Source organism: Olea europaea, chromosome 5, assembly GCF_002742605.1.
Source record: "Olea europaea var. sylvestris chromosome 5, O_europaea_v1, whole genome shotgun sequence".
Lineage (NCBI taxonomy): Eukaryota > Viridiplantae > Streptophyta > Magnoliopsida > Lamiales > Oleaceae > Olea > Olea europaea.
The window spans coordinates 4,828,153-4,848,732 of NC_036241.1; the positions used below are offsets into that span (position 1 = coordinate 4,828,153).

Below are 20,580 nucleotides of genomic sequence, written 5' to 3' on the forward strand. Positions count from 1 at the left end.
GTTTATTTAACAAGAATGCAAATAATGTTTAAATCACTATTTAGAAAATGGATAGATTCACCCTTAACTATAACTTTACATGATGGAAGAATAATAAACTTAAAAGATAGTCATTTAGGAACAATACAAGAAAATTTAGCATATTAAAAAATTATGTTTACATGTTATCCAAAATATTGTGTATCATTAAAAGATAGAAATTTTAATGAAATTTTAGGACTACATTTTAAACTTCATAAAGGAGATATCATGCAACCAGGTGATCAAATTATGACTATAAAATATAGAACTTTATATACATTTACTAATTTTAATTATGGGAATATTTATTCCAATAAATCATATAACGAAGATTCTTTATGAATGTAAAGATATTAGTAAAATAATATAACCAAATAAACAAATAAGTTTAATTTCAAAAGAATATGAATTTAGTATAACAAAAAATAAACCTGAAATAACAGCATTAAATGAAGGAGAATATTCTAATAATATCATATTTAAGGATAGAAAATTAATTAAAATATTAAAAAGTTTTAATATACCCAATAAAAACCAGTTAAAAGAAATCAACAAAATAAAAGAAGTAAAACTGTATAAGAATGCTGGAAACATGAAAATAGAAGGAGAATATTATAATGGAAGAGAAAATATAAATTGACAAAATATATTAATAGATACAGGAGCTAGTGAATGTCATATAACTTCGATTAGAAATAAAGGCCTAATAACTCATAAAACTGAGCCATATAAGTATGTAAATTTTGATGGACAAGTATATATAACAGATTTAGAAGTTAAGGTACTAATAAAATTAGGAGGAATAGATCTTTTAGTACAATGTTACATAGATAAAAGTATGGATATAAATTCTCATATACTTTAAGGAATGAGTTTTCTAAATGGATTAGAAGATTATAGTATAAAAAGAGAAGGATTATATATTGTTCATAATGGACAAACTATATTACGTAAAAAAAATTAGATGAATAATCAGATAAATTTTTCATTAGCTGTGTATATACAAATTACTATTATAGAAACAAACATAACAACTTGTGTTTTAATAGATATAGGAAGTGATATAATAATATTTAAAAGTTTTTTAATAAAATCATGAAATAATAATAGTAATATAAAAATAATTAGAGTTACAGGAAAAAGTACTCAAATAATTAATAGTGCTGATAAAGTCAATATAATTCTTGAAAGTAAACAAGTAAAAATAAATAAAATTTATAAATATGATAAATTAGAATGTGATATATTATTAGGAAATGATTTCATACAATAATTTTAATATTATAAACAAAATAATTATATGATAATACTACAAATACCTTATGGACACTTATTAAAAATTTCTAAAGAATTTAAATTTTATAGAGTTCAGCCAGCTCAGCGTGGTAATAAATGGGAGAAAATACCAATTATATTTAATGAAATAAAAAATAAAATAATATTATATAAAAAGATTCTAAAAACAGAAGTGAAAATGAATATAGAAAAAATCATTGAACAACTAGAAAATGTTTATGGAGAAAATCCATTATTATTTTGGAAACCATATCACCCAAAAGCTAAAATAGAATTAACAGAAAATGTTATAATAAGAGTTAGACTAATGACGTATACTATAGAAGATACACAAGAATTTAAGAATCAGATAAAAGAATTGTTAGAACAAAAACTTATTAGTTCTAGTAATGGATCTCATAGTAATCCAACATTTATGGTTATGAAACATTCTAAACAAGTTAGAGGAAAAGTTAGGATGGTCATAAATTATAAAGAATTAAATAAATATACTAAATTTGATGGTTATTCTTTTACCAAATAAAGAAGTGTTAATAAATCTTTCAAGAGGAAAACAATATTATTCTAAATTTGATTGTAAATCAGGATTTTGACAAATAAAAATGGAAGAATATAGTATATAATATACTATATTTAACACATCTCAAAGAAAATATGAATAGTTAGTTATGCTATTTGGTCTAAAAAATGCACCACAAATATATCAAAGGAAAATGGATAATATATTTAAAAAATTTAATGAAATACTAATTGTTTATATAGATGATACATTAATATGTGCTAATGACACAGGAGCATAGAAATCATTTAATCCAATTTATTAACGAACGTAAAGAAGAATGAATTGTACTATTTAAAAAGAAATCTATAATAGAAAAATAAGAGATAGACTTTTTTAGATTATCAATAGATAAAAAAAGGGATAAATTACAGACTTATATATCAAAAAAGATAAAAAGTTTTTCAGATAAATTAGAATCCAAAGAACAAATTCAGAAATTTTTAGGATGTTTAAACTATGCAGAAGGATTTATTGAAAAATTTTCTAAGAAAAGACATAAAATCCAAGTTTTAATTAGAAAAACAAATACTAAAAAATGGAATGAAAAATATACATAAATAGTTAAATCATTAAAAGAAGAATGCAGAAATTTACCAAAATTAAGATTACTAGATAAAAAAGAGAATTTGATTGTTAATACTGATGCATCAGATAAATATTGGGCAGCAATATTAAAACAGATCTAAATGAAATTTGTAGATATTCAAGTAGAACCTTTAACCAAACAGAAATAAATTATACTACTCATGAGAAATAATTACTAGCAATTATTAGAGGAATAAAAAAGTTCTCATTATTCTTATTGTCCAACAAATTTATTGTTTAAACTGATAATTCTCAAGTTACAGGATTAGTCAGGAATAAATTACCATCAGAACCTCAATACAGAAGGCTCCATAGATGGCAAGCTTATTTAATATTTTATAATTTCGATATAGTCCATATTAAAGGAGTTAATAATTTTCTTGCAGATTTTTTTAGCAGAAACATAGAATTTGCTGATGGATAAAGACAAGGTCATCGAATTATACCAATCTATCCAACATATACAAAAAGGACAATTTTCTTAAAGAAGAATCCGAAGATATAAACTCTGGAGCAACCCAAATCTCAGAGATGTTCAATTCAAATATATAAAATACTATTGAATATCTCTACTGAGCATTATAAATATGCCATAGAACTCAAAAATTAAATTGATACTATTGCAGCACAACTAAAAGATATACTGTCTGAGACAGATATACCAAAGAGCTCAGAAATGAGTTTTCCAAACCAATATCAAATAGTGACAGCTGGAAGCAGCAGTGGACCTAGACGTGACAACATACCAACTGATAGTAAATGAGATTCCATTTCAACCAACAAAGTTATGATACAGGAGATAAAAGAGATACAAAAACAATCAGCATCATAGACCAAGAAGATAAAATCCCTTTAGATCTAAAAGAAGAAAAATATGTCGAAATAGTCAAAATCACTTATGAAATAAAAATGAGTGACTCATATTTTATTGCTCCTAGAAATAATGTTTATCCCAGAATAACATCCATAGAAGGAGAAGACCCTTTATTTATAAAAATTATAGCAGACTATGGATTCATGGATTTAATTTATCCAGGAAAAGATTTTGTTGAAAACTCAAAGTTTAATGACATATTCATTAAAGAAGTTTTCATATTTGCCAAGGGAAGGAAAATATATTTGAAATTCTATTCAATCAGTCCAGAATATGATAGAATTGTTTACTATCCAGTTGAACACATAATCTCAATTGGATATGTTGCAGCTAATTTCCAAATTGATGTTACATAAAATAATAGAAAAATTCCAACAGTGACAAGATCATGGATCAAACATAGAAGAGCACTTGGAATTAAAGTCATCTACAATATTGCCAAAAATTTGTTTGATAAAAAATTCTCGTATTTGTGCCAATATGAAAATTGGATGTTAGTATCCAATGGAGGATATACAAAATCAGAAAATTTAAAAGACTATATTACAAGATTTGATATACATCAATTTTCGGAATGTCCTACCACTATAAAAGAATCTTGCCAACTAAGTGAGTGCCCCAGTTGCATGTGAAGAAATAAAGGAAGATGACAATAATAGAGCACATTTGACAAAGGTGTCCAGCTGCATGTGAAGACATTGAAGATAAGGAACAATAATAAAAAAAGATGCTCTTTGGATAAAAAGTTGAGGCAACAAGTGAAGATGTAGGCCCAAGGAGGAAAATAATAGAGAGGCAAGTGTGCCTTGTTGATGTACTCAATGATGTAATAGAGTCTTATAAACTTGTATAAATAGAGATATTGCCATAGAGAAATATCATCTCATCGTATCTTGAAATCTCGAGTTGTAAGCAATAACTACTCAAAAAACCTATTCCCAATTTGAAAAATCAGTTTTTCTGAAAATCCCTTTGTACCAAATAGAAGTTTGTATAAATTCTAATAGAAATAAAACTCCAATATTTTTTATATGAATATGAGTTTCTAAATCTTTATTCTCATAGATTTTTGATAGATCTGATAAAAAGTTTCCTTCTTATTTTAGCAAAAAAAAAGTTTTTTTTTTTTTTTTTTTAACAGAAGTCTAGGATTTCATTCTTTAGAGTTTGATACGGTGAGTGCAAGTTGCTGAAACAATAACAATTCCATGAAGGCAGGAGGCTATTGAAGGAAGCAGTTTACAGATTCAGAGCTGAAGGTCACTCGGTTTTAAGAATACAAGTCCAGATCAAACCTAAGGTACAACTATTAAACTTTTTGCTAAAATTAGAATGAATCTTTTTAAGATCTTAAAGAATCATTGGAATTAATTGAATGATTTGATGATCATTTGAATAAATGTCAGGATATACAATTAAAAGATTGAGTAATTTATTAGAAAGAATGATAGAAGTAATAAAAATTATGTATTCTCAATTAGAAAATATGGATGCATTTTCTAAAAAATATAAGATATTAAATAATAAATGTGAACAATATGTTGCAGATTATTCCAATTTATTAGATCATAGAATGAAATTATATTCAAATATTCAAAATAGGGTAAATAAAAGATAAAATGTTTAAAAGATTAGAATATATGTTGCAATATAGAAATAATCTTTTCATTAAGAGTAATATAGACCTTTCAACAAAAAGGAATAGTAATAAGTCAAATAAAAAAAATCTCCCGCAACTCAAAGAGTTTGATGACTATATTCTAGTTTTCTTAGAAATCAACAAAAACTCGAAGGTGGTCGAGTTCTAGTATTCATTTGAACTCAACTGAACTTCAATTACATATCTGTTCATATTTATTTTTATCGCTTTCGCTACGCTGCATCAGTTGGTATCACATTCAAGTTCATCCTAATAACGTTCATTGAATTCAATGACAAAAGTTATGATGTATGATGCAATCTTTTCGTTCCTAGATTTGGATGATGATTATGATGGTCTGTCAATTTTTGACAAAAAATAAAGAAAAAAAATTGAATAATCGATTTCAATTACAAAAGTCCTCCAATCCTTGACGACGAAATTCAAGAACTTGTGAATTTGATAATGATAGTTACAGTGAACCCTTTGTGTTCGATGAAGAAAGTATGAATTTATGTGGTGATAATTATGACGTTTCACCTATTTTCTAATAAGAACCTGATGTCTATATATTTGATAGGTGGTCCAAAGAAATCGTGCTTGGTTTTAAGTACCACGCAAGATAGTCCATGGATCTTGGGACATTCGCTATAGTTCAAACTTCATTGAAAGAGTTTTCTTTTTATGCCCCTTGCAAATTTACCAAGTAAATTACCATTATTACAAGATTTTGAGGGCTAGTTTGGGCCCGATTTTTTCACCAAAAAACTTGATTTTTTGACCGTTATTTCACTATTCCAGCCATTATATTTGACTTCTTCTCTCACAAGTGGACCCCACTTTTCTCCTAACGGTCAAAAAATCAGTTCTCAAAATCACTTCAAAACGGGCTCTGAATAATAACATGGTACAAGATTTGAGGACAAATCTTCGTTAATTGAAGGAGAATGATGAAGATTAAATATGGATGATTTTATTTAATTTAATCAATTTTATCTATTTTAAAATTATTATTAGTTTATTCTTGTCGTTATCTTTAATTTTATCATTATCTAGAGTTAATCATTGTCTAGAAGTTTATTATTAGATTTTGTTTACTTCTTTAAATACAAGTTGTAAGCCTTATGAAAATTAAATTGAATTGAGTTGAGTTTGAATTGAAATTTGAACTGTTGAGATTTTCTCCAATTTCTTGAATTCTTGTATTTAATATTTAAAAGTCAACGAGTCCAATTCCAATTCACTGTTTTCGTACACAGATCAAAGAATTTGATGCCTAGATTTTTGGTATTCTTAGAAATCAACAAAAAACTAGAAGGTGATCATGTTTCGGTATTCGTTTGAAATCAACAGAACTTCAACTACGTATCCGTTCATAATTATTTTTATTGCTTCTATGGTGCTATATCAAAAATCCATAATTCTTTCAGCCCTAATATTGGAATATATATAGATTGATGAGGCTCATCAGACTTTCGAGGTCAAATTGTTTAGGGGTCTGTTTTAGCTCTCTCTCTCTCTCTCTCTTCTGAGTTAGTTTAAGAATATTTTCATTATTTTTGCAGTTTTTTAATTCTATTCGAAATTTGTGTTACCGAATTAGGGTTTCCCTTTTAGTCTTTAAATATGTGTTATTATAGCCATTTGTCAAATAATTATATTTCAATTTTTCGTTCTTTGGTGGATTCTGTTGTTGACAAGGTGACAAGAGCAAGACTCGAGCCTTAGGAGCCTCGGTATAAAAAATTGTTTTCGTGTTATTTTAATTATATATGGCTAATTTATAAATAAAGTAATTGATGTAGCCCGATGGATGCGATAAGAATGGATGACTTTAATTTAATGTAGTCAATTTTTCATCAATTTTGCTAGTAGAAAAATAATTCTCGAAATCCTAATCTAAACCGAAGTCTTTCACCTCATTATATCAATTGTAAGAATTTTTGTCTTCCAACAAAACACTTGGACATTTTGGTGTAGATCAAGATATGAAATAAATGAATCACCCATTGGGTTAATGCGACATATCAAGATCTTGAGAAGAAATTGTTGCTATGCAGGAGATGTACAATATTGAATCTTCAAAGGAGAAATCAATATCTGCCATCTGAGTCATTAAGAGAATGATTTATAATCACGAATCAAAGTTGATCCTGTCTAGGGAATTAAAATTTTAAATTTCTCCTAGGCATGTCTATTTAATTCCCAATGCTTTTTTGACTAAAGTACCTTCTTTTATAACTTTAACATGATTGTCGATCTATCTAGTTAATCCTTGTGGCAAGCGAGAATTTTCTTACTTGGCAAAGCTCACTACTCAGCTTGTAGAGGCAAGAACTCATCAATTCAAATGCTATTCGATCTTGACTTGAACCTCTTCTTTAGACTTTGAATTAATTGTCTTTTTGACACCAAGATGTCTCAAACATTAGATTGGTGAAGTTCATAACGCAATCACATTTTGAGTATTATAGCACTATCACCTATCGAAAATCATTTGAGAACCTTGAGTAGTTTTTCCCTTCCAAAAAAAGGGGAAAAAAATTCATATATTTCATCTTAAAATCTCAACTTTTCCGTTCTATCATTCTATGTAAACCAATTCTATTTCTCGAGTAGAGGTACCAACACTTCTAGTCTAGGCCAATATTATCTTGTTTACTCCCACTAATATAGAGATAACAAAATATCTTGCTTACATCCTGATTCGTTGGTTAGTCAAGAATCGGGATAGACATAGAGAACACGGTTCTCATTCTCACTCTTCTTCTATATATATATATATATATATATATATATATTGTGTAAATCTATACTGTGTTGTAGATCGCTTAATATAAATATAAAAATTAAAAAAAAAAAAAAAAATTGTCGGCTTGCTTAACCTGAACCCGAATCACACCTTATAACTTTTTCAGTGAACAAATCCGACTCGACCCGGGAGAAAACTGGCAAGAGACGCTCCAAAAAGTGTCGGGCCAATGGGTTGGAAAAAGCTACCCGAAAATGGGAATTTGAATGACACAAACTGGATCCAATTTCAATCTTGAGAGCCCTATAAACAAACCAAATTCGACCGTTGAAGTCCCCCTTTCATTTCAAACTTCAATTACATTTTCATCATACTCTCCTCTCTCTGCTCTCAGAAATCCCCAAATCTCCACTGTATTATTGTTTATAGCCTGAAAAGCACTTTTATTTTTGTATTATTCATTCTTTGAAATGGCAAGAAGCAAACCTGCCCGCGAATCAACCGATCGCGAGAAAAAATGGAATAAAGTTTTTAATGCTTTAGTAAAAATGTCACAGAATCTACAGAATGAAAGGCAATTTCTTGAACAGAGAATCAAATCTCTGCACGATGTTATCCATGAGGTGAGATTAGTTCTTTTCTTGTTTGTGTATGCAATGTGATTTTTTTTTTTTCGAGTTAATTTAGGGTTTCGAGGATTTATGGGTTATTTTGGGAATTTTTGGGTTCAGATGAAGATGGAACAAAATGTTCACTCGCTGAAAAAGGAATTGATTCTGGGTTTGAAGGAGAGAGAGGCTTTCCTTTACAAGCATAAATTTGGTAGGCTTCTTTTCCCTTCAAGCTTTTTCACTTTTCTTGTTTTTCGGATAATTTTAAATTTTCTTAGAATTCTTGGTAATTTCCGCAAGAGATCTGAAATTTTTATGAATATAAGATTGGCCAAGCCTAGATTATTTTTTCATTTTTTCTTAACTTACCCGAGCATTTGACATTGTAATTTTACCTTTTTATACTTGTGTTATGGAGTGCAGAAAATGCTGACAATGAATTAACTGACTTTATAGACTGGGTTGGCTATCTCTCTCAGAAATGTTCCGAGCCCAAAGTATGTTCCGTACAATCTAGTTGATATGCTTGGCAGTTTTCCATTTTACAGGGTCTTGAAATTGTTGTCTGATTTGCAGGATATAATGAATGATATTAACAATAAAGAAGAACGCCAGCGACACAAGGCACTGCAAAGTGAGGTTAAGAGGCTGAAAAGTGAAATAAAAAAAAGTAATGCAGAGAAGAACTGCACTGTTTCTGCTTTGTTAGCTGAGAAGAATTTCGTTTGGAACCAGTATAAGACAATGGAGACCGATCTCACCGACCAATTGAGGGAGAAACGTGCTGAAGTTGAAAGTGCAAATGAGAAGATACAGACACTTGTGAGCAGAACTGAGGAGTTGCAGTTTTCGAGTGAAAAGTTAAGAGTTGACTTTGCCAAGCTGAAATCTGAAACAGTAAAAAAGAACGAAGAAATTTCACGGCTTTCTAGGGAAATAAAGCTGTTAAAGTCCAGATCAACTTCTGCAACACCTGTATTACAACGCTGCAGGGTGGAATCAGGAACTTCCCCTGTAAAAGGCAAGAATAGCAGTGGAATGGCTGTGACGGTGAAGAAAGAATTAGATTCTTCAAAAGACCATGGAAAGGTGATAATCTTGTTATTCTTTGGCATGCCTTTTTTTACTTCAAGTGTTACTATTCTGATTGACAAGGGTTGTCCTTAACTTGCTTGTGAAGTTTGACTCTAGCTTGGTTATACAGTTGCATGGTAGATTATAACAGTAGGAACTTATACCTATATTAGTTCTAACGGCCTTATTAGGTGATTCCACTACAAATTAATTCGTTCAAGATTCTGTGTTGCTTGGCTGCTGGGCAACATCATAAAATATCTTGCTGTTCTAATTATTTACAGAGTATATAATAAGAAAAGTGACTTTTACTTGAGGACAATACATTAGTTGTATGCATCTTGAAATTCATATTGTTAAGATGATGAACCTATCCTTGATTTTTCTATTAATGATGGGTTTGTCGATCTTTGATATTAGATTCTATGGTTTACCATTTTCTTGTTTTAAATTCATGTATATTTATTTTAGAGTCTGTCAAAATTAGCATTTTAATAGGCTATGATGGGTGGATTTGTTAAATTGGCTTGATAAACTCTGGCTTTCTATTTTACTCTGGTTTGTGGAAAATTCTTTATTATATTGAAATTGATTTAGGATTTTCTTTTTGCAATCCTATAAATTTCCATGTACTTTCTGCAAGAACCAATTCTGATTTGAGAATTTTACATTTATATAAGCAGGTTTATGTTTTCATCATTACATTTTGTGGAGTGTATGTTTTAATGTAAATCTATGTTTGAGAAATCTGCAGCTGACTCATAACAAGCAAAAAGCACGTAACTCAACTGGAGAAAAGGCTCTGAGGAAGCAAGTGACTACTGCTAAGGTCACTTCTCTCCCCTCTCTTGATTTCTTCACTCACAATTTCATGCATGTAAAATCAATATGATTATGCATTTGTTTTTGAGTCACTAATGAATGTTAAAAGACATGGATAACACTCATCTTTGCATCTCACCTTCTTTGTCTCTGGATTTCCCCAGTTAGATCTGCACTGACATGAAAACCTTATTCTTCTATTCTGTCTTAGGCAACTAGATTAATGAAATATCCTGACCTTCATGGCTGAACAACCTCAGGGACTTGAATGTCAGTTATCTATGATACAAAATTAATAAACAAAAAACTGTTTTCAAAATACAAGCCATTTATATGGCCTAACTGTACAATAGGATAATTGATTTATGCACTACTTTCTATTATAAATTTTTCCCAGTTGCATAGGTTTGGAAATGTTGGTACTACTTATTAGTAGGATTTGGTAGTTAGTTCTCCATCATATTTTGCAAATTTCATTAATGTTTTTGATTGAATTTCAAGATCCAATCCATGTTAAAGTTGTGTTACAAAAAATATGCAGTTTACAAGTTTTACCAGTTCCCCTAAATCTAGAACCTGCATTGTGTCATTGATACTCAGATTATTGCTTAGTAACCACAAAATAGTGTAAAAAAGGCTTGAAGGGTGGATGGTGACTATGGATACAGATTTATCAGTATACATACATGTATTCTTTCACACTAGTAAGGAATTTTGGATTAGAGTATGGTGAAGCTTAAAAGGTTATTTTTTAAGTAACTTATTTTGATAGACAAGTTTGAGGTTTCTTAAAATTACTTTATTTGGATTTTGTGTAATCTTCGTCAAAGTAAGTATGTTTGCTTTTTGTTAAGCTTAACCAAACACATTGTAACTTCAAAAATATGGGGGTAGTGGGATGGGTGTATTGAAGAAATCTTATGCTAGAATCTTTTAACCCTATCACAATTAATAATGTGAAAAATCATGACTTGTATGTCTCCAAGATTCGTTGTTGACTTAAAAATTGGGTTGTGCAGGAAAGCAATAGTTCAAAGAGAAAAGCCGATGTCATTACCATCTTGGATACTCCAAAATTATTCACATCGTCGTTTAAAGTTCCTAAATTGAAGTATCCGTCTCCACTAGTGGTGTAGCTTCTTGTGCTCATTAGTTTGGACAGTCAACTTGTCAGTACATAAATATTTGTGCAACTCTGATCACCAATGTGCTTATTTTTTATTTTAGGATTCTTCGATAGTGTTGTAATTTATAGCTAGGCAGTGTGTGTATACCATGTACACGTGTTAGGATTGAGGATGACATCTTTAGTTTTCGAACGGGTAATCTCTTTTACCCTGCTAATTTGGAGAGATCCAATAGCTAAGCTAATCATGCATAAATTCAGAATGGTTGTTTTGTACACAATTAGGTCATGATTTGAAGGAGGTTGTTATGATTGGATTGTACTTTTTTGTTTTACTTACAAGTACAACTTTTTATGAGACGAGTCATCTAGCAATTGTTTGCCTGCTACTAACGAGGGTAAATATTGTTGTGTGTGTGTGTGTGGGGCCGGGGGGGGGGGGGGGGGGGGGGTGGCCCCTATTGCATCAGATGAGCTTGAGAATTTTCATAGGATGAGGTTCCATCATAAGATGTCGATGGTCCTTCATCCTTACCAGTTATCTTTCTTTTGCAACCTGTTACACTCTAAATCCTAAAAAGGCTCCATGTGGGCACCAGCATGGCAACGAAGGCCATGTGTACTTTCTGCAAAAGATGCGTGGATAATCCCCACTTTCATCGTAATGTGAGGCGAAGACCATGGTCTATCTGCCTTTGCGCTCGCCCCTTTTGTCGTTCTTCCTACCATTGCACATCAACGCTTAACAGATGAACACCCCATCTGCCGAACACTTGTGGCAAAGCATGGTATTCGAACACATACTCGTGTGTCTAAAGAAAGATGCGTTCAATAAGGAAACCACCTTGCCGATTCTTAAAAACCAGCATGTAATCCTTGTCTTTTATCTATCGACCAAACATGCCTAAATCAAAGTGAGTCATGTCTATGTCTGTTCATGTGCAAATTAAAAGTATAGTGAAGTACACAGCTGATTAACTAATTGTTGGGTCTAGATTTTTTAGATTTGGCTTAATAGACACCTTTACTTTGTTTTCGATTCGAAATTTATATGTTTAAGGTTCAGTATGAAAATAATTTCAAAGGTTTTCCCTATGAGTAGCCAGCTCATTCTTCAACTGGTGCCTAGTTAGAGATCCTTCGGTGTTACAGAACCATACATGAGATAAATAGAAAATGATTATTATCAATATTAATTTTTTTGTCTTAAATTGGACAGTTATGAAAAGAAGGAAGGAAATTGACACAAATATGGTTAAAATAAGGCATTTCACTGAGTTTACTTATCATATATTGTGTCCAATATTAACAACATTTTGGAAAGAGTAATATCATTTAGTCCCATTGGAATTACAACCCCAATCTGAGTAACATTAATTGATAAGTAGAATTAAATAATTCATTTAATTTTATTTTTCATTTAATCTATCGTTAAGTGCTACCTAGATTGAGATTACAACTCCAATTGGACTGCATAATATTATTCTTTTGGAAAATAGGCAAAGATCCTGTTTGTACAAGGAAATAAATATGTCTTTTAATCCCTCTATAACTCCATATATCTTTATTAATCAGATAGGATTCAAGAACAAAATTTAAAACTTCCAAATCCCTTCATAATCATAACTCCATATATCTTTATGCGTCGATTTTTTTTTTCTTTGTGAGGAAATCAATTTGATTCCTCAATTTAAATCCTTACGTCTGCAAATCGAACGGTAGAAATAAGAGAAAAAAATTAATTGCCCTGATTTGAACTTCCCTTTTGAAGAGACGTTTGGGGTGGATTCATCACAACCATTGGATACTAACAAAGTTACTGCTGATCAAAGGACCAAATTTGCTGAAGCTAGGAAGATAAGAAGGGGAATAATCATTGGCCAAGTTGATGAAAAAGTAGCAGATAGCTTTTTCTTGGAAATAATTTTTCAAGTTAGTGCATTGAATGCATAATAAACTCGACAATGCTGAACATAATTAAAGTATCGAATATGACACACACTTCGATAGTATTAATGTTTGCTATATTTTACTTTCACGGCTGAAATTGTAAAATAGGAGAGGTTTATAGAGATTTTCTATCTAAATTTTTTTCTCGAGTTCATCTTTTATTTACCTATAGCTAATTATATTAGTGTCATTTATTCTAGAACATGATTTATTCCCAAATAATTGTGAAAATCTCAATGATATTTGGCTATAATTATAAATATATAAAATTTGTGTATTGTTTGTGAATGTCAAGCATTTGGAGCACGTTTTTCATAATTGACAATCAATGTCCCTCCTTGATGAAGTACACAAGTAGAAGTTTTGATTGAAAAGGTTTCATAACTAACCTTCAATGTCCCTCTTAATTGCTTAACTCACAGATATTCAACATATTTCTTAGAAGCTATTTATTATTATTATTATTATTATTATTATTATTATTATTTTTTTTTTATCTTCAATTTTTATCATAAGGTACTATAGTTTACGCGTGTTAGGATTGAGGATAAAAATTTATAGTTTTTCAATGGGTAAATTTCTTTTACACTGCTAATCTATAACGAGACAATAGCTAAAGGTCCGTTCTCTTTGTTGTTTTCAGACCATTTTTCAGTTTTTAATTTTCAAAAATAGTGAAAACATGTTTATTTACCTATTTTCATTAATGAATTTTTGAAAACGCAAAAAAAAAAAAAAAAAAAAAAACGCAAAACGGCCTTTTAGTGGTTTTGGCCCTTTTTAGTAGAAATCAAGCCAAAACTTCAAAATACGGAAAAAGCGATTTTTTTGCCAATAGTAGGACAGCTCAGTTGATTGAGTTATAGATTTTCTGAAGGTCACGAGTTTAATTCCGTTTCACCGTAATTCAATACAAAAGAATTTTCTTTTTATATGCACAGTACAAAAAATTTCAATTAAATATCGCTTTTTTTATTTTTATTATTATTATTTTTTTTGGCCAATAGCAAGATAGCTCAGTTGGTAGAATTACGAATTTTGAGATGGTCACGAGTTCGATTTTGCCAACCTACTTTCAATGCAAAGGATTTTTTTTTTTATATACACAGTACAAAAATCTTTCAAATAAATTGGTATTCACCGGCATGAAGTTTAATGTCTTAAACACTATGGCAACCGCTTTTATGGACACTCAAAACACAAAATCCAAAATGAATTCAAAATTTAAAACTAAAAATTGAAATGCGAAGAGAACAGCCCCAAAGCTATTCATGTAAATATTCAACAATCATACAATGTGTATAGAAATGTTTAACAATTTTTTGACAAATTATTGGCTAGCGAGATTTCATTAAATGTTGGACGAAAAACACAATTAAAATAGCAAATGAATTGTTATCACCTCATCATCTGCTATGCATTATGTACATTTTATCTGAACTAGGAGTTTAATTCGATATTCAGAATAGTTCTTTTGTACACAATTAGGTCATGATTTCAAGAAGAAGGTTGACTTAAATGATTGGATTGTACTTATTAAGTGCAACTTTAGTGAGACGAGTCTTCCGACAATTGTTTGCACACTATTGATGAGGGTGAATATTATTTTATGTGCGCATAAGAATTTGCATTAGATGAGGCTACAACATAAGATGTCGATGGTCATTCACCTTTACTAGTTGAAAAGTCCAAAAATAGATAAACAAGAGAGGGTGAATTGATTTTCCAATTTTTTATTTTTATTTTTTTTAAATATTTCTTCTATATATGTATAAGTTTGGAATAAATATATCTATTAATCAAAGTACACAAATATGAAAGCAATAAATAAAAGGGAGGAGAATATACAAATGATTCCATTACCAAGCTCTCCGTCACGAACAAAACATTTTCATTAAATTTGATTGACTTATGATACAATCCAAACCTTTACAATATTTCATGTGACTTAAATTATGGCTGTAAATGGATCGTATATGCTCAAATCCGATCAAATCCATTAAGAATAGTTATCTGATTTGATAATCCGACAGATATTTGAATGTTAAATCCATATTCGATTAGCTATATTATCGGATATCGGATCTGATAACCCTATCCGAAATTGAAAAAATATAGAAAAATAAAAATTTTATTTATTTTTTCATCAAAAATCATAGCATCAACAAGATTAAAATTAATTATATATTTTAAAAAATATTTAAACTATCTTGATGTGCTCACTTATTATATTAAAAGACCTGAATCAATTTTTTTAATCCAAGTGGTGCTTCTTTTAACACATTTCTAAAGGAGATTCTTCTTGAAATATTTTAGTGATATTCCAATGAGGGATGCTAGCTTTTTAAAGGATTCCACCCTTTCATTGATTTAGTGATCTTTCAATGTAGGATACTAATCTCAATCATTTGTCAATTCTAAGTGTTTACTAGTTTATTTTATTATTTTCATTAAAAATCATAGTCTCAATAAGATTTTAATTACAAACAATATCAATTTAAATAAAGTAAATTATTTTTGATATATTAATTATTAGTTTTTTATACTATAAAACAAATTACTATAGTAAATCTAATCAATAAATTAATTGTTATTTTATCTTATTTTAATTAATAAAAAATTAAATCTCTTCAAAAATTTCAATTAAAAATATTATAATATTATATGATATTATTTATTATTTATTATTTAAAAATTACGTGTAAAGTATAATACAATTTTCAGAATGGAAAAAATGGTGTCATAAATTATGCGATAATATAAAAAAAATCTATTATTATAATAAATCAGATCGGATTATTATCGGATCAGATTGACCTAGATACATATTTGATTCATTTAGTTAACAAACTATCGGATTCGAATCTCGATCGGGCTATCGAATTGAGATCTTAAATTCATCTTCTATTAATTTTATCCGATTCAGATCAAAATCTAATCCATTAATGGCCCTACTTACAAACGAGTAGAACCGATTCTTATACAATATTGAAATTCTTAAATCGTCAATATGACCCATAAATTTAAAGATGAATAATTTTAGAATTGGAATCTTCTTTCTTAATAAATGATATAAACAGATTAAGTACTAAAATAGAAATAGGCTAGCATTTTAATGAATAGCAATGAATGAAGTTCAAGTGTTAGCCGAGTAATCGGACAAGCAATCAGATGTTCGTTTTCTCAACTGGATAATCAAGGTAGCCATTGGGCATTAGAATTCAGGACGTCTAAAAAAGTGACTGTTGGATGAACTAGACGTCCGTATCCAAAGAATTTCTCCGATTTTTCCTTCTTAAATGTTTTGAAACATATAGGCTTTTGAAGGACGTTTTTCACTTTATTTTTCAAGGTAAATAATATCGTAAAATGTGTTCCAAGTTTGATAATTTTTATGTAAGTGTTTTTATGAAATAAGTTTTTGTACATAAAATTTTATTCGTTGAGCTTTTAATAATTCATTACTAAAAATTGAAGCGTTGTATCTTTACATGTAAATACAAACATCTAATCTAGTATATTTGATGTTTGACTATTGAAGTTCTTTCTCTCAAATGATTTGTCTTAAATGCTTGATTTCCATCTAGATTTTTATCAAATGTCTAATGCGAGTCTTTTGATATTGATATTTTTGTCCTTAATCAACCAACTTTGCAATAGTAGCTTTGAAGACTCAAATTCAATTATTAAAAATAAGATTAACTTGTTTTTCATGATCAAAACATTAAGAATAAAGTCAACCATAGTTCAACATCTGTTACACTCTAAATCCTAAAAATGATCCATGTAGGCATCAAGGGTGGCAACGAAGGCCATGTGGACTTTCTGCCAAAGACGTGGCTTATCTCGACATTCATCACAATGTCAAGAGACCATAGTCTTTCTACCTTCACCTTTCCTTTCGTCATCCCTCTTACCATCGCACGTCAACGCTTAACAAACGATTAGCCCAATTAATAATTGTCGATAATATAATTGATGATATTGTCGCCATTCATTTGATTTACATATATATAATATATAATAATTATAATAAATTCATTGAAAATAAAATAGAAGACAAAAATTAACTTATTGATCAATAATATTATAAATAAAAGAAATAAAATATAGTGAAAATTTTATGAAAATTTTATTTATTTAATTTAATTTTTAAATAAAATATAAAAAAATAACTTATTCTTTCATTTAATTTTTTAATTACTTATTTGGGTCTCGTTTGCATTTTTTTTTTAAAAACAATTGAGACTACGATTGCAATTAATTCCTTATTTGTTTAAATAAGAGGGTATATTCGTTATTTAACAAGACTTTATTGACAAAATGGAAGAGAATATTGTATTCCCAAAAAAATGTCATATTGGGAGATTTTCCACCTAAATGAAAGGATTGTGATATTTCAGAGTAAAGCCAAAGGTTAGGGGAGTTTTCTGTCAATTACTAAGGTCCATTTAGTTTAGTATCCTATGAAGAAGACCTTTTAAATAAGGATAAGTATATTCATACAACAATTTTTGCTAACTGTATCCTATTTTAGTCGTAACGAAAAATTTTAAATGTTTGCTCAATTTTGCAGTTATGTCCAACTATTTTTTTCTTCGTATTTTGATCCTTAACTTTATTGATTAGCCTATCGCATTTCTAATGATAACTTGTCCAAAGTATTAAAGAATATTTTGTTAAACTTTTATATTTATTATTTATCAAATATGCCCTTTTTACTTTCTCCTATTTGATTTTTTGCCAAAAACGTGGAGAACGCAAGTGCAAAAATAAGCAAAACTTGAGAACCCTCAATACAATTGGAATGTGATATCAACAATATATTAAAAGTGGGGATGATAGATAAACTTTTAAATACCAAATTTATCCCTACATATTTAACTATATGTCCACTGTACCCTCATAATTGGAATACCAATTTAATTAGTATAAGGAGTAAAATATCTAATTGATATTTATCATGTTGGATTGGAATTAATATAAGTAATGAAACTAACATTCAATTATATTTAAAAAAAAAAAAAAAAATCAGTGACTTACCATTCAATTGACCATTTTGTTTTATAATTTTTATTTTTCACCAACGAATCAATTTTTATTTTTCATCAATAAAACATTTATTAATCTTCATGGTTTACATTATAATTCATGCAATGAGTTTTTATTTTACCTCAACGGAGCAATTTTTAATTTTCATGCTTTACATTATAATTTATCCATTAAGTTATTATTTAGTTGAGATTATAAATATTTTAAAGGTTGCATTAATATATTAATGAGGACATTTAATGAATAAAAAAAAAGAAATTATACACGAAAATTCAATGACTAACATTCAATTGATTTTTTTCATTATAGTTTTTAATTTTCTTCAACAAAACCCTTATTACCAATTTAATTAATATTTATCATTTGATTTAGAATTAATATAAGTAGTGAAATATTTAATTTATATTTATCATTTGGGTTGGAAATAATATAAGGAGTGAAATTGACATTCAATTATTAAAAAATAAATAAATAAATCAACGAAAATTTAGTGATTTATCATTCAATTGAGTATTTTGTTCTTACAATTTTTATTTTCCATTCTTCCATTTTATCATACTGTAGCAAATCTTTTTTTTTTTTTTTTTGTTTAATCATGGGAGCAAAAACAAGTCATGTTGTCTTCAATTATTTATCGATTTTCACACGCCATTTGACTGCAACCATCACCTTCATTGCAACATCTCTCAATTTTCACATACTACATCACTTTATAATAATTTTTTTTGTTTTTTTTACTTTCGCCTGTAATTTTTTTTGTTCTTAAATTTGTTACTGATTTATTATTATTTTTTATTCGTATTGGTGTAAAATGATAGTTACAATTTGGTTCGTTTAATTTTTTGAGATTATGCTTTATTCCATTACTTCTTGATCAATGTTTTAACATTTGAATTTTTGTAAGATGAAATACCATCTAGATGCGGAGTTGAGAAGGATAATATTTAAGATTATGATTCTCGATTTTAGTCATTATCTTGATTTTTTTTTTCATTTTTGAAAAATAATCATCTCAAAATTAAGGTAAGGAGTAAATATAACATACATTGATCAAGATTTAATTATTATTAATTAAATAATTAAATATTTTTCTATAATTATATATAAGATATATTCAATCCTTTATCATATTAATGAAGTAAACAACATCATTTTGCCATTCAACATGGTGAAACGATATCGTTTTGTACTGTAAATGTAGGTAAAAAGAGATAAAAAAGGAAATTGGAAATTTTCTATAACTATTTTTTTTATTTTTTTAATTTATTTTGTTCATATTATATAATTTGTCAAATCATTTGGTCATTTTATTAGTATTGATGTGAAATGATAGTTATAATTTGGTTCGCTTAATTTTTTGAGATTATGTTTTATTCCATTATTTTTTGTTCAATATGCTAACATTTGAATTTTTGCAAGATAGAATACCATCTAAATACGGATTTGATAAGGATAATCATTAAGATTTGGACTCTCGATTTTAGTTATTATCTTGATTTTTTCCTTTTTTTTCAAAAAAATTAAAATTTCATCTCAAACATTAAGGTAATGAGTGAATATAACATACATTAATTAAGATTTACTTATCATTAATTAAATAACTAATATTTTTCTATAATTATATATATAATATATTCAATCCTTTATCATATTAATGGAATAAAACAGTGTTGTTTTGCCATTCAACATAGGGAAACAATATCGTTTTGTATTGTAAATGCGAGTAAAAATGGATAAAGAAAAAGGAAATGGCAAAAAAGTTATTATAAAGTTTTTTAATTAAAGTGAAAAAATTAAAATTAAAAATAAATATTATTTAATTAAAATTGAAAAATTTACGTTTTATCATAAAACTAAAAGAATTAAAAGAATTTTAAATCGAACAAAAAATAATTTATAATGTGAAGAAAAAAGAAATTGTAAAACAATTTTCATAATAATAATAATAATAATAATAATAATAATAATAATAATAATAATAATAATAATAATAATAAACAAATTAAACAAAAGAAAGTTACAAAACTAAATAAAGAATATATAAATATTATTTAATTAAAATTGGAAAAATTAAGTTTTATCATAAAGAGGAAAGAATTAAAAAGAATTTTATCGAAAAAAATTATTTATAATATGAACAAAACAAATTAAAAAAAGAAAGAAAAATAAACGAGAAAAAACAAAAAACGAAAAAGAAATCTTCGTACATCCTACGA

At 28.2% G+C, this 20,580-nt stretch overlaps 1 protein-coding gene across 2 annotated transcripts; it reads left to right on the forward strand.

The window, feature by feature from the left end:
* The first annotated feature begins 7,898 nt into the window (after positions 1–7,898).
* LOC111394461 (golgin IMH1-like) lies at positions 7,899–11,717 on the forward strand. Of its 2 annotated transcripts, none has more exons than XM_023020296.1 (6): positions 7,899–8,352; positions 8,461–8,551; positions 8,797–8,837; positions 8,917–9,429; positions 10,169–10,243; positions 11,256–11,717. In XM_023020296.1, exons 1-6 carry the CDS (start codon positions 8,200–8,202, stop codon positions 11,370–11,372), a joined length of 990 nt encoding a protein of 329 aa, XP_022876064.1. In that variant the 5' UTR covers positions 7,899–8,199; the 3' UTR covers positions 11,373–11,717. The 2 variants fall into 2 exon arrangements, with proteins under 2 accessions (XP_022876064.1, XP_022876063.1); XM_023020295.1 differs by having other exon boundaries at positions 7,900–8,352; positions 8,764–8,837.
* The last annotated feature ends 8,863 nt before the right edge of the window (positions 11,718–20,580 follow it).